Source organism: Schistocerca americana, chromosome 10, assembly GCF_021461395.2.
Source record: "Schistocerca americana isolate TAMUIC-IGC-003095 chromosome 10, iqSchAmer2.1, whole genome shotgun sequence".
Taxonomy (NCBI): domain Eukaryota; kingdom Metazoa; phylum Arthropoda; class Insecta; order Orthoptera; family Acrididae; genus Schistocerca; species Schistocerca americana.
In genome coordinates this window covers 112203693-112218545 of record NC_060128.1, presented here as the reverse complement: position 1 = coordinate 112218545, position 14853 = coordinate 112203693, and the positions used below count along the sequence as shown (strand labels likewise).

The following is a 14853-nucleotide window of genomic DNA, read 5'->3' as shown; positions in this document are numbered from 1 at the left end:
AGAGACAAAGGAGGGAATGGACAGAGAAAGTCTTGGGTTTCTTTAGTGATCGGCTCGTCATCAGTGTAGCAAATAACAGCTCCAGTGGTGACCTTTATGTGTTTATCCACCGGATTCAGACGTCGAGGGAGTTATGAGACTAACGGATGAGTGTTACTGACGGTAAGCACTGCCTTCAGTGGATTCACTATTTTTAACAGCTTTTTTTCCTGAACTGAATGCCCTTTCCACCTGGATGTTAAAGCGCGTATTTCAGAAGCTTTACCGTATTTTAATTCAATGTCTTAAAATCAGCAGATGTTCACATTACTATGAGTTAGCTGGCACGGCTGTCCCGTCAGCGCAAATGTGCCGCTAATATTTCTGCGGTTGTGAGACTTTTCGGTCTTATCGGCTACATTACAGCACAACTTGTCATATTACCGTCTTACTTGAATGTACTCGTGAGGGCGTGCTTTAAGCTCCACGTAAACGACGAGCCAATGAAGTAACAGCAAACGCAGAAGTATATATAGCGCAGTGTTTACATCACGTTTATTCTTAACAACGTATAAAGTTTGTCCAGTGCAGTGAGTATTCGACTCGAGCACTTACGGGTAACCAAGTGTTAGGACTGTTTGTTGAAGTGAACAAAATAGGTAAAATAAAGAAAACCAGTGTTGCGTTTAAGCGAAAAAAATGTCAGGAAAAGGAAGAGAGTAAAAAAAATTGATCAGAATTGACAAATTTTTTACTCAGCCTTCTAGAAGCACATCCTGCCCAAACATTTGTGTTGATTATGGCTCAGATAATGCGGTATCTGTTGAGAAGCTTATTGAAGACGGTCGGACAATAACTGCAGTTAAAAATACCGCCGACCACGACGACGCCATCGCTTATTTCGACGACATCTGCATAGTATACCAAACTGGGAAAGAACCGTCGACCTATACACTCTTCAAAAAAGTAAATAAAACTTCATATGACTTGGGGAACTTCAAGAACAAGACACTGAATGGTAAAGAAAAACATGTAATTCCTAATATGGGACTGTTAGAGTCTTCAGGACCATTTTCTAAAGATCCCCACCAGCACAACATGTGTTTGTCAACATCCTGCTATGTCTCAGTTTCTAAGTATGGACCATTTAACCGTTTTTAGCTGTGTTATTCCAAAATTTTAGATACTCCCTGTTGTCAGCTTTGCTGGTTGCTTCCTTCGCAAAGGAATAATGTATGGTGTCCGCGTAATCGGGACTGGAAGCACTTATCAGAAAGAATTAATGAACACCGTTTCTGGAGTGGCCATATGGAAGCATGTGCTGTGTACAAACTTTGGAAAAAGGATGATACTATCGAAACTGAAATCCGTAAAGAAGCATCATTGAAAATAATCTGCTAGAACAAATTAGAACATCACCATTTTTCGCCATCATAATGGACACTACACGGGATATTTCAAAGGTATATCAGCTAAGCATTGTTCTGAGATATCCAGTAATAACCGCATCAGAAAATAGACAAACAATCGATAGAAAAGTAAAAGAATTATTTCTTGACTTTTAAGTCATCAAACATGGTGCAGCAGATTTAGTCAAGCAAGTGACTAAATTATTTTTTATTGACAAAAATATTGGGTTAAAAAAGTGTGTAGGTCAAGGTTATGATGGGGCTACTGTAAGTGATGTTTATAATGGTGTACAAAAAAAGATTAAGAATGTTTAGCCAAATGCAAAGTATTTACATTGCGCCTCTCATAATTTGAAAGCATTAATGTAGTAAAACAAAAAGGTTAAATTTCCAGTTCGTATTCCTTTGTGAACTCATGTACCAAATACTGAATGTCATCATTTACTCATCCAAAATGTTACAAAAACGCGATATCAATTTGGCCGACGCAAGTAGAGCTTTACCAGATGCTGAAACAAAACTGATGTTGAACAGGAATGATTTAGAATCATTCAAGTGCAAAGACTGCAAAAAAAATATGACGTAGATCCCAATTTCCATGAAAAACGGAAAAGAAAGTTAAAAAACACTTCGATGAACTAGCTTCTGAGCACCAGTTACGAAACAGGAAAGAAATATTTACAGTTACCATTCTCAAAAATGTCCTAGAGACAATAATATTTCAGTTAAATACACGTTTTACTGGTGTGAATGCAGTCTGTCAAATATTTAATTTCCTAACTTCTTTATTTTTGGTCACAATAGATGAAGCAACTTCATTACAAAAATGTTATCAATTCCAAAGTAAATATTTTGATATTATAGTGCCTAATTTTTCTCTTCAATTTAGTAATACTTATCACCTTGTTCTACCAAATTTACTATGACAGGAACTGTTCACTAATTATGTAAGAAAATTATAAGTAAATATACAATGCTAGAATGCGACTTTATGGAAATGTTATTATTTTATACAGTACCTGTCACTTATGTAGTAGCTGAAAGATCATTCAGAAAATTAAAAATAAACAAATTTTTTAAAGGAATAGTACGGGTCAAGCTCGACTCCGACATTTGGCATTCATAGCAATAGAAAACAGGGCCGCATCAAGTCTAGATTTAACGGTACTTATTGATGAATGCCCAAGAACTAAAGCCAGAAAATATTGTAAAATAAGTTGGTAAAATAAATTGTCTACTTCGTTTTATTGACTGCTTATAATATTAACTGCAATCTACTACAGACACGAAAACATAGCTCTGCCTCCGACACTTACCGACAATTACCGATCGGAAATCGTAGTCCTGAACGAAATCAGGGTGCTCGGTAGTTTAGCGAGAGTGAGTTGCCGGCACTAACAATAACATGCCTCCCCCACACGTTTCTGCCACTGCGAATGCCGAAGTTCTGGCTTGGCCAACGTGCTTCGCGGCAAGGAGCCATGTCTCTGTAGCTGAGTAATACTTCCTCATGTTTATTTTTTAGTAGCTTTTGCCCGCGACTGCTTTCGCCTAGTGTGGACCAACACTGAAAATTATCCCACGGTATCCTTTTATCTGTATGAAAGTGTCCTATGTCCTACCCAGGTCGTGATACCTCCATGTGCAAAATTTCATCCAAATTAAGCCAGCAGTTTTTGTGTGAAAGCTAAAAAACAAACAAACTTCCGCATTTATAATATTATTAGTAAATACGATTAAATATTATCTGTTGCGTGCGTTACACATAATTTACTCAGTAGCAAGTAGGTGTGCTTTATTATGCCGTACAGTGGGCGGTAAGGAGCTGATAATGTAGTTTTGCATCTGTAAAGAATTTAGTTTAGTTTCAATGGGCCCTAATTTCATTTTTGCCCAAGGGTTCTCGGTCACATAACTACGCCACTGCTGTCACCAATAGATGGCTACATTGTAGATATGTGCATAGTTCGTTCTTAGTACCATGGGTAAATCTCACTAACACCAGCAGATGGCTCCATCGTTAAAAAACGCAACAGTATCATAAATTAATTATTTTGAATACCTAAGATTTTGCAATATTCTAAGAGGTCTGCAAAATACGTATGCAGCACAAAAACTGTGATGTTTGTACACACGAACTGGACCACCACAAGATGATCAGTTCAGGTTAAGTACATGAAAAAATGCTGTAAGACTCAAATCAGTTAAAGTGATGTGACAACATTGTAAAAATACGCCTGCATTGTAAAAGAAATTGCAAGTAAATTTCCACACATACAATTATTAACCAAATTAGTGTCCTAAATTCTACAGTATGTACTCCAATGCTATATTTCCATGCCTGGTAACAGTTTGCATTTTAGAAGGTGGGCCTAAGGAGTTCATGTGAAACTAACCTGATCGGACTTATAACTGCAGAAAAATACAAGTTAGCTACAATACTACGCTACGCAGGCAAGCACACAAGCAAACTGACAGTCTGAATGTGACTAATTAGGCCTACTATTGATGTAAGTCGTAGTACACCTTCAAATTTAATATTTCAACATTTAAATTATTCACGAGCACCGTTTTAGGAGGAACAAAGAAAATGCATCGTGTCATTTACTAGCAAAAATATAATCGACGCTATTAATTGTCAGTTATTGCTGTTATTACAAATGACAGCAGTCTGCAGTCAGCACTATGGTGACAAGACTCTCCAAAAGCTTTATATACTGTACTACTTTCCGCAACTTTCATGTAATGATATTGCAACAAAAAAAAGTATTGCATACAGTTTGGTAACACGAGAAGCGTGATGTTTACATCGAGTATCTAGGAACTAGTACAGGTTAAGTATCGGAAAAAACCCAAATCAACATCTGTGATGGCACAATATTCTAAAATGCGTCGCAAAATGTAATGTTCACATTGCAGCAGTAGCAAACACTTAAAGTATGTGTTCAATCCGTGCGGCTGCATTTCGGAACCTATGGCTTGCGAAAATAATTAAAAAAACCTCAACTCAACTACACAACCCCCCCTTCCCCCCCCCCCCCCCCCCCCCCCCCCCGCGCACACAGACGCACATACACAACTCAACTGTCTTATTAGGGAGGGAGGAATAGGATTATCACTTAAACTGCAGAACGAAAGGAACAGTTTTACGAACGCATGACCGAAGACAATGTCAGCGCCGATATCTCGAAAGTAAGTATAACTACTTCATCATTTATTGTGGATGTCGCACACTTCGCAAGCTCGATGAAGCTTCAAAAATTAAATATTGCTGCACCTAAACTGTCTGTATAACTCATTAAATTGTATGCTTATCGTAATTTAAGCAACACTTCGAAAATTTGATCAAAAATAAAGTTATATTATAAGTAAGATTTTGCACACCTTGCAAGTACAATGAGGCTCAAATAGGCCTAACACCTAAGGCAAGACACTGTATGACCATCCTACATTGCTATAAATAATTCAACACGCATTAAAGAGATGTTATTCTCTTTATCATTCGGATATGAAGATGTGGAAGTTGTGTTTTGAAATTTAGTGGTTCACAACCGAAAATTACGTTAGAGATTCTATCGAACCTTGATGCTGGCTCAGTTGAAATATACTCCTAAAATCAAGTTCCCAACCACATCGCTCATGTTTAAACCTACAATAAGAAAAGCTTAAACAAAATGGCTGTAAATATTACGAGGTATGGCAGTTCAACATTGTAGTGTAACACTACGATACTGCTAGTTTGCAGAGACGAAGATATCGACGTCGTAATACACAGAAACAGAGACAAAATAATGTGAATATAGCAGTGGAATTACCAATAGTTGTAAGTAACTTGATTTCATTTCATAACGGAGTAGTTGAAGAGAAATATACACACCACTGAGTACATATCTAAACAGTCCTCCACAGAGATCAAACACATGATCCATTATGTAGTTGTCTCCAGCCCGGTAATACCATGTGTTTTAGCTAAGGGAGACATAAAAGTCTCCCGCAGCCCACCAAGGAATTGCTCTACCTTTGCCTATCCACCTACCACGGAATCTGTTATTTAGAAGCCTACGAACATTAACACTGGAATAAGGAGGAGCTTCATCGCGCATGAAGTACATATTTCGCCGCACTCGTAAATGGACCTGTTCTAGCACAACAGGTAGAAGATTCTCAATGGTAGAATGATCAGTTTCTCCGTTGAGCCTGGGTGAACGTAATAGTCACCAATAATGCCGGCCCAAACGTTGACAGGAAATTTTTGTTGACGACGTGATTCTTCAGGGATACACGAGCACATAAGGCATTCAGTGCGACAGCGGGTTGATGCATGTATTATTGCTAACGGAGAGAATTTTGAACGTGTCATTTAAGATTGTGATTTGCTGCAATCAAGAGGGTATTTTGAAAGGTTCATGTAAGAAAACGTTCCATGTAATGCAGGTACATTCTGTCTGTGTGTGGGCCGTCTGCTGTGGCCGAGCGGTTCTAGGTACTACAGTCCAGAACCGCACTGTTGCTACGGTTGCAGGTTCGAATCCTGCCTCGGGCTTGGATGTGTGTGATATCCTTAGGTTAGTTAGTTTTAAATAGTAGTAAGTCTAGGGGACTGATGACCTCAGATGTTAAGTCCCATAGTGCTTGGAGTTTTTTTTGTCTCTGTGTGTTTCCCATGATTAATGTGTTTATGAAGGGAAGTAGGAAAATAGCTCTAATGTGGAAATCAAGCGTTTTCGGATTCATGTCCATATAATATACTTTCTTCCTCTGTGTGTGACGAATGCTTCCTGATAGTTTGGCCATACCTTTCTGTTACACCCTGTATACTAGAGACCAGCCAGAGCTTCACATGAGAAGCATTCAGTAAAAACTAAGAGAAATGGTAACCCAGACCATTAATGCTGGTTGCGGATGACAGGTTGGTATTGCACCACTGTCTGGTGGTCTCCAGATATGTCTCCGGCTTGGAATCTCACTGACTGGAGTAGAATTGTCTTCAGTGGTGAGTCCCGCCTGTAACTGAGTCCTGATGACCAGCGAAGACTTGTCGTTTCATAGCAGGACTCCTTTGGTTGTCATCCGCGCACCCTTTCAGCACAGCGGTACGTCGATGATGTTCTATGCCCCATTTTGTTGCCTCGATGGCAAGCCATCCTGGGATACACTACAGCAAGATAATGTCTGCCCATACACCGCGAGTGTTTCTGCTGTTTTGTCTTCGTGATTGCCAAACTCCACCTTGGCCAGCAAGGTCGCCAGTTTCACCCCCAAGTCAGAACGTTTGGAGCACTATCGGCTGGGCCCTCCAATTAGGTCGTAATTTTGACGATATAACGCTCCAATTGGACAGAATTTGGCACGATATTCCCCAGGCGGACATCCAACAACTCTACCAATCAATGCCCAGCCGAATAAGTGCTTGAAGTAAGGTCAGAGGTGGACCAACGCGTTATTGATTCGTTCAGTTTGCGGAGCTCTGTCTCTTGAATACATTGTACAATTTTTCTGAATTTCTATTCATTTGTTTGTCTGTACATGTACATCACATATGCAGATACCATATCATTCGGATAATTCAATATGGTTCAAATGGCTCTGAGCACTATGGGACTTAACTTCTAAGGTCATCAGTCCCCTAGAACTTAGAACTACTTAAACCTAACTAACCTAAGGACATCACACACATCCATGCCCGAGGCAGGATTCGAACCTGCGACCGCAGCAGTCGCGCGGTTCCAGACTGTAGCGCCTAGAACCGCTCAGCCACCCAGGCCGGCGATAATTCCTTAATGGTAGGTACTGTGTATACGGCCAGACTACTTGTGTATAATTAGGTAGAGTTATAGACAAACCTCCCTCGTGAATCAGTCTAGATATTATAGAAAACCGTATAAAATGCCTACAGTACTTTCTGAGATCAGAATTCCAATACAGAAAGAAAAATGCTGTGGCGTATTTTTAATTTATAGTATGTGGTGTCTACTTTACTGCATTTGCCACCAGATCACCACCTCCTCAGCCTGTAGTTCCCATCATTGCCACGAGATGTCACTCCATAGGCTAGATAACTAAGGAACAGATAAAAATACATATACTATACACTCGTCATTACTTTTACGAGGCTCGCGTGAGGAGCTGGGCCCTTACAGATGGGAGTGACGGTGTTGCTCATTGGCAGGTGCGGGTCCAGCCGTGAACGGAGCGCTGCCCAGCCTGCCGTCGCCCACGATGCCCAACTTCAGCATGGCGCAAACGCCCAACGGGCAGCACGCCGCCTCCGACGCCGCTGCCGTCTACACCAACGGCATCCCGCAAACCTACCCCGCGCGTGAGTACTCTGTCCCTGCACCTGTCGTTCCTGCTCACAATATCACTTTCTACTGCCACACGCTTGTTTTTAGTCACTGTTCAGTTTGATTTTCTACTCCAGAATTATTCGACAATCATCCTAATCCTCATCATCATAATCATCATCTCAGTCATCATCATCATCATCATCATTAATTTCATCATCATCGTCATTTCTTCTTCTTCTTCATAATCGTCATCTGCTTCTTCTTTGACATGTTCATCATCATCAGCATCTTCTTCTTCATCTGCTTCTTATTTGTCAAGTTCATCATCATTATCATCAACAACAATGTCATCATAACCATCATTTTATCGTCTTCGCCGTCATTGATATTTCTTTCTTCTTCTTCTTCCTCTGTCTTATCACATCATCATCATCATCATCATCACCATCACCACCACCATCAACATCAACATTGTCATCATCGCAATTATAATTGTTGTTATTTTCATGCTCAGTCATTTTCTTCATCATCTTCTTTTTCTTCTCCATTGTTATCATCATCATCATCATCAAATAATCATCATCGCCAACATCTTTATCTCCATGATTACCATCAACATAGCCATCAACAACTTGGAGAAAAATAACTTCTCATCTGATACCGCGTTTGTAAATCCTTTATTTACGATGACCCGTTTCGATAAATAGAGTTACCATCATCTGATCTCAGTACAGGTTCATACGTGTGGTCAATTTGATGTATACACCAGGTATACTCCATATCTTAATTAGCTGGACAGATGACGTGATATGCATTGGCATGTCAAAGTTGAAACCAGTATATAAAGAATATTCACAGTTAAAACCAGTGTTTAGAAAATGTTTCGCCAAGTGCATCCTTCCCATGCCGAAAAATTTTGTAGATAATGGTTTATACTCTCATCGTATGATGTTATCTCTGTTTACTGAAACCGCTCACCGCAAATAAAGGTTTTACAAATGCGATCTTGGCTGAAAAGTTGTCTCTCTTCAAGCTGATTATTTACTGATCACCACTTATCACTCAACATCAGCAAATTCACTGATTAGCATCATCTTCATCTTTTCATCATCATTTTCATCTTCATCATCACGATGCACAACTTCCTGCCAACGGCTGGGTCTCGTTGGAACCCCAGACTCTCTTTCTTGTCTTGTCTCCATACCGCCAATCTGTAGCTACTTGGCGCCGTCTTCTCCTCCCGTCAACTAATTTTATCCGTTTCTCTTCTCTCTTAACCTACTGCTTGGCCTTTGGCACCCCACCTTCATTTTGCTCATCTTCCGAGACATCATTATCTTCTACATTCTCTCCAAATGGACATCACATTTTAATCTTTTCTCCATTAATCTTTTCTCCTCAATTTTCTGTTCTTGGGGTCTTCAGCTGTTATCTCTCGAGCCGTTTCATTTCTCATCTTGATCATTTCGTGCCCTATTGACAAATAACATAAATGTCGACAAATCCACCACAGCTGTATTTCGGAAAAGTTAATTGCGCCACAACCAGTTTCGTTCTACGAACGTCTTCAGATCACACCAAAAGTTCTCCAACAGTCTTCAGAACTAATTCTCATAAAGCAGCAAAAATATGCCGGCGTCATGACTCGAAACTGTTTTATCGCCAGACATCACGCTAAAAGAATACATCGAGCACAGTGAAGCACTTCGCCGCCTCATGAGCACCGCCATCAAGACACTAAGGACAATTAACGAGCGGAATATTACGTTACTGAGAGGGTAGTTCTAAAATTTCAGTTGTCATTGCGAAAAAAAGTAAAGTTGCTCGAGTTCTTTTTGCTTATTTGCAGGTATTCGTCTGCGGACTTGGTACACATTGAAATCCGTACCGTAGCACGTCACTAGATCAGCTCGTTGATAATGTAGGGTATCTTACGGTAACTCGTTTTTTGCGTTCGTAACGAGAACAACGCTGCAACAACCCGTGTTGAGTTGGTGGAAGCGAACGGCAGTGATGTACAGTAATGCAGCCACCACAACACAGCTTAAGCAAATGCGTTTGTGCCATTCTGCGGATGACGTCAGAGAGAAACTATTCCGCCTCCATATTTGTATGGTAGAGGCTGTGTGACTTCGTGAGCGTTGTCATTTTCGCTCAATTACTTTTACGTACTGAGTGATTTGCAAATGAAAGGGTTGCGAGTGTGTGCGAGCAATGATAGTTTGTGCTGTTGTTGGCTGTAATTCACACAATAGCGGCACTAAGGGGACTGAAGGATTCACGCTTTCCCTCCAGATGCAGAAGATTTTGCTGCCAAAACGCTGCAGGAAAGTCGGTGTGAATGTTGCAAATGCTAGAAAACGTTCTCGTCATTTCAAAGAAACTATGTTAAAGACTTGCGTTCGTGATCGGTAAACTTCCGCCGGCCGCAGTGGCCGTGCGGTTCTAGGCGCTACAGTCTGGAGCCGAGGGACCGCAACGGACGCAGGTTCGAATCCTGCCTCGGGCATGGATGTGTGTGATGTCCTTAGGTTAGTTAGGTTTAATTAGTTCTAAGTTCTAGGCGACTGATGACCTCAGAAGTTAAGTCGCACAGTGCTCAGAGCCATTTGATAAACTTCCGCGAAAATGTTTGCTTACGAGCGATGCATTTCCGTCGTGTAATCTTCCTTCTAGTAGGCTAGCAGCGCCAGTGATAGCACACCATGTGTAACAGAATTTGCGATCCATAAAAGAAGTATAAAGACCTTAGAAAAGTTTTCACCACGGGAGATGATGAATGTATAGCCTATCTATAAATGTACATTTACAGGTAAAGTTGTTTGCATTGATTCAGATACAGTCAGTTTGCAGTATTCCATGGCGGCAGAAATGCACGTCTGAAAAACATACGCATGAAATTGCGAGCACGTAATAAAGAACTTGGAAGTCAGTTGCCATCAACGAAACATCTGCACGATGAAGAAAGTAGTAACATTGCACTTCTGCCTAATGAAATTAATCGAATAGTGGGCAAAATATTTTCACCCAGTCAAATGAGAAGCTTCTTACAAGGGTAAAAAAGGATGCGATGGGTCAAAGGAGACATTTGCAACTCGATTTCTTTGCACGCCGTTCTCAGAAAAATTACAGTTTTCTCGGGGAAAAACTCGTATACCCTTACCCTCTATCTGCAATGTCAACCTTGAGTTTTTGGATAAAACGCAGTTTGCCGTCGAGGTATTTTAAAGGATGTGATGAGGTGACTAGAAACCTGACAACAGTGATGATGTATATAAGAACTAGCGTGACCACAACTCGGCAGGCAGCAGCACAGTTCAGGGCAAAAAATATGCAATGGTCAGTTCCAGTGAAAGCAACAGAAGAGATTGCTCATGTCGTTTTACAAACAATTATTAAGTGGTTCTCTGAAAATGGTCCATCCCTAAATTTTAAGGAAACACACAGTATTCAGTTCTGTACAACAAATTTACGTAGCACGTGAACGGAGGTCAGCAAATAGGGCAGAATGCTCCAAGTTTTTGGATTTGCATATTGGTATAAACTTGAAATCGAAGAAGCATGTTAGTGAGCTTCTCAAGCAGTAAGTTCAGCTTCTTTTGCTCTTCTTAAAATTGTTAGTCTTGGAAACAAACGAATCCGTTTCCTGACATATATTGCACTCTTCAAGGAGTTGGACATTTTAACAGTACGATCACAACACGTGTATCCGCCAACAAAATTCGTCACAAATAATCCACCACAATTTCAAAACAATAGTGATACCCATACCTACAACAGAAGCGGGAAAAAATTACATTTATTACCCATTACTAGAGCTGTCAGTGGTTCAGAAAGTAGTTCAAAACATAGTAACAAATTTTTTTTTTATAATTTGCCCAATACCGTAAAATGTCTGTCTGTGCAGCAAAGCAAGTTTTAAATCTAATCTTATTTCCCCTGGACTACTATTGTATTCCATGGACGAATTTATAATTGAAGACTGACAGCCCGTAAAAAAAGGAACCACCACCTAGTTTTTAAGTGCAGTAGCACGAGTAGGATTAAAAAATAATATGTTAATTAATGTTGACACTGATCATGTATAAGTGTCCCATTAACTGTCTCGTACCACATCATTTCGATGAAAGACCCGTTCGAATGATCTACGGAAAACGTAACTACCTAACTTCCTACCTGAACACTTTGCCGTATTTTTCTCAGTCAGTATGACCACGAGACAATGGAGGAGAGCAAGCAGGGAAAAAAGACACCACGATGTGGATTTACCAGCGCCTGAAAAGGCGAAGGCAAAACTATCATTGGACAACCGATGCCGAGAGGTGTGCGACTGGCAGAATATGCTCGTAAGGGGGCAAAAAGTCACAGGGCCATGCTACCCAGTTCTCCTGGCGAGGATACGGGAGGCTTTCAATACGAAGCTTCATCGATAGTTGTCCGAGGAGGCGGTTTTGCTGGACGACAACGCTCCTGTTCATTCTTCACACGCCACAGCCACACATTCTGCTTCCCTGACTACTAAATTTTGCTCTCCGCCGTATTCTCCTGACCTGGCACTCAGTGACTTCCACCCCTTTCCTCGGACGAAGACCCACTGAGTGGCACGCAGTTCCAGAACGGCGACGAGGTGATTTTCTAGGTGCAGAGTTTCCAGAGCAGCCAAAATGCTGACTTGCACAACCAAGGTCTCTACCAAACCATCCGTTTTGGGGAAAATGTGTGGCATAGAATGGTGAATAGGATGAACACTATAATAATCAAGATTCATGGTCGCCGCTCGATTTTTTCGAAGTGATAATCGGGACTTTATGATTGCGCTCCGCAGGTACAGTCAAGCATTAAGAATTGAAATTATTGTCGAATATGAATCACGAATTTACTTCTCCTCTTGCTTTCCAAAATCAAACAACACTCTTATGTAGACTGCGCAAAAGAATTAAAAGCTCACTTTTTAGAAACCCCGTAGTTCCCACTCATTGCCACGCATAAGTTTGAAATTAGGCTCAAAGGTGCGTACAACATTGCTCCCTAATGGTGCAAAACCTTGGCGCCCTGTGACGTCACCTACGGCCCCGGCGACACTTCAGACAGCAAAGTGTCGCCACACGCGAAAAAAAGGCCACAGCTCAGAAGTCCATGTGACGTGTAAGGTGGGTTAACGATTTCACATTCGCACCAAACTTTACCACAACAATTCAGTCCAATGCCACCGTCGACGTGGCACACGAGAGGAACATCATCATAGCTCCTCTTACCCACTTTTCATCTTTTCTTTTGACGCCTCTGCGATGGAGGTTAGAACCGAGACGCCCAGTGTTGAAATCGCGCAGAGGAAAACATTCCAAGCACATCGCCGCTCAGAATCGCTACAAAAAGGCCTCAGAAGGTGGCTCGAAGGACGTCAATGGAACCACTATTTCCTTGGGGCTTTGATTACACGTTTCGCGGCCGAAAACGACAGTTCGCAGAGTGACAAGCAACACGACGACGTTCTTTTCAACGCTGGACGCTGCTGCCAACCCTTGGGCGTTTCAATCCTACTCTAATTATATCATGGGGCTGCAGTTCCATTAAACATGATCTGTCTCCTTTGGAGTGCAGTGTGAATGTAATTCTTGCTCCGGTACAGGGATACAGAATGGAATTACTGGGGACTCTTAAAAACAAATGGCTCTGAGCACTATGGGACTCAACTGCTGTGGTCATCAGTCCCCTAGAACTTAGAACTACTTAAACCTAACTAACCTAAGGACATCACACACATCCATTCCCGAGGCAGGATTCGAACCTGCGACCGTAGCAGTCGCACGGTTCCAGACTGCGCGCCTAGAACCGCGAGACCACCGCGGCCGGCACTCTTAAAAACCATTCGACGAAATATGAACGTGATCCGAAGCAGCAAACGGCTGTTTTCTTTTTCCTCCCTCGTATTTCGCGTCCTCCTGTAGCATTATCACTGGGGAAGACGGGGATGGGGGTGCAACATTGATTCATACATCAATAAAACGGCAAAGAATCCCTCTAAGATCCCCAGTTCGGCAAAACATTCGGTGGTACTGGCCCATTTTTATTGGGAATTTTACAAATGAATTGTACAGAAACAACGTGTAAGTAGCCCCAGGCGCCTGTAGGCAGGTAACTGGGTTTTCAGGCATCTCAATGAGTTGCCTGCCTGCAGACGAATCGGACTACTCTACATGTTGTTTCTGTACACGTTCATTTGTAAAATTCCCAATAAAGATGGGTGGGTATCTCCGAGGGTTTTGCCGAAGGTGAGACTTAGAGGGACTCTTTCCCGATTTATCTTCGTGTGTGTCCACGCCACAGGAAGGCGCACAATAGGAGGGTTGAGAAAGCACAAGAACCCTTTGCTGCTTCGGATCACGTTCAAATTTCGTTGAATGGTTTTGAACGGTTCCAAGTGGTTACACGCTGTATGCGAGAACAAAATTTGCAGTCGCGTTGCACTCCCAAGCGGTCACATCACATTCGATAGGCATGCAGCATAATGTCATTAGAGAAGGTTTGAAAAGTCCGAAGGTGTCATCAACGTGAAAATTTGTCAAGAACGTCTTCCTGCCCTCAATTTAGCGTTCCATTGTCAGCCCAGTATTGGCGATGGGAAAGTACAGTGTAGAGAGTTTGTGATTTTTCCTTTGTGGTAGAAAATTGACAAACTCTAACGTCTTACATAGTACGCCTGAAAAAACACATTTCCTCATTAAAAAAAAATTGGTGTAGTTGTAAGACATTACTTTCGTTGCGATGTCAGAGACAGAAATTATAGCTCTGTGATATATGTGCAAGTTTGTGTAAGTAGTTGTGGCCTGTTGTTGCAACTCTAAGAACTGATGCTAGAGAGAGAGAGAGGGGGGGGGGGGAGAGGAAGGAAGGAGAGAGAGAGAGAGAGAGAGAGAGAGGATGCTTTCGATTTGATTCGCAACCCAAATGGCATGACTTGACATACTTTTCACTGAATGTAAATGTTTCGATTATTTACAGCAGTGGTAGTCAAGCTGTTTCCTACTGCCCACTAGTGAGTATTCCAGCTTTCATGGTGGGCATTGGCGCTTAAAGATGTTTTCATTAGATTTTCATAAAATTTTGACATAAAGTATTTGCTAAGTATTTATTATTACATGCTTTAACTTGCTGCAACTCTGTTTTACAAATTTCAC

At 41.4% G+C, this 14853-nt stretch overlaps 1 protein-coding gene across 1 annotated transcript in view; it reads left to right on the top strand.

Moving 5' to 3' along the window:
* LOC124552285 (CUGBP Elav-like family member 4) overlaps nt 1-14853 on the top strand; it is a 205229-nt gene that overhangs the window by 80479 nt on the left and 109897 nt on the right. Inside the window, exon 5 of the mRNA XM_047126562.1 lies at nt 7558-7707. Coding sequence (XP_046982518.1) covers nt 7558-7707 — 150 coding nt within the window. The remainder of the gene's footprint in view (nt 1-7557; nt 7708-14853) is intronic.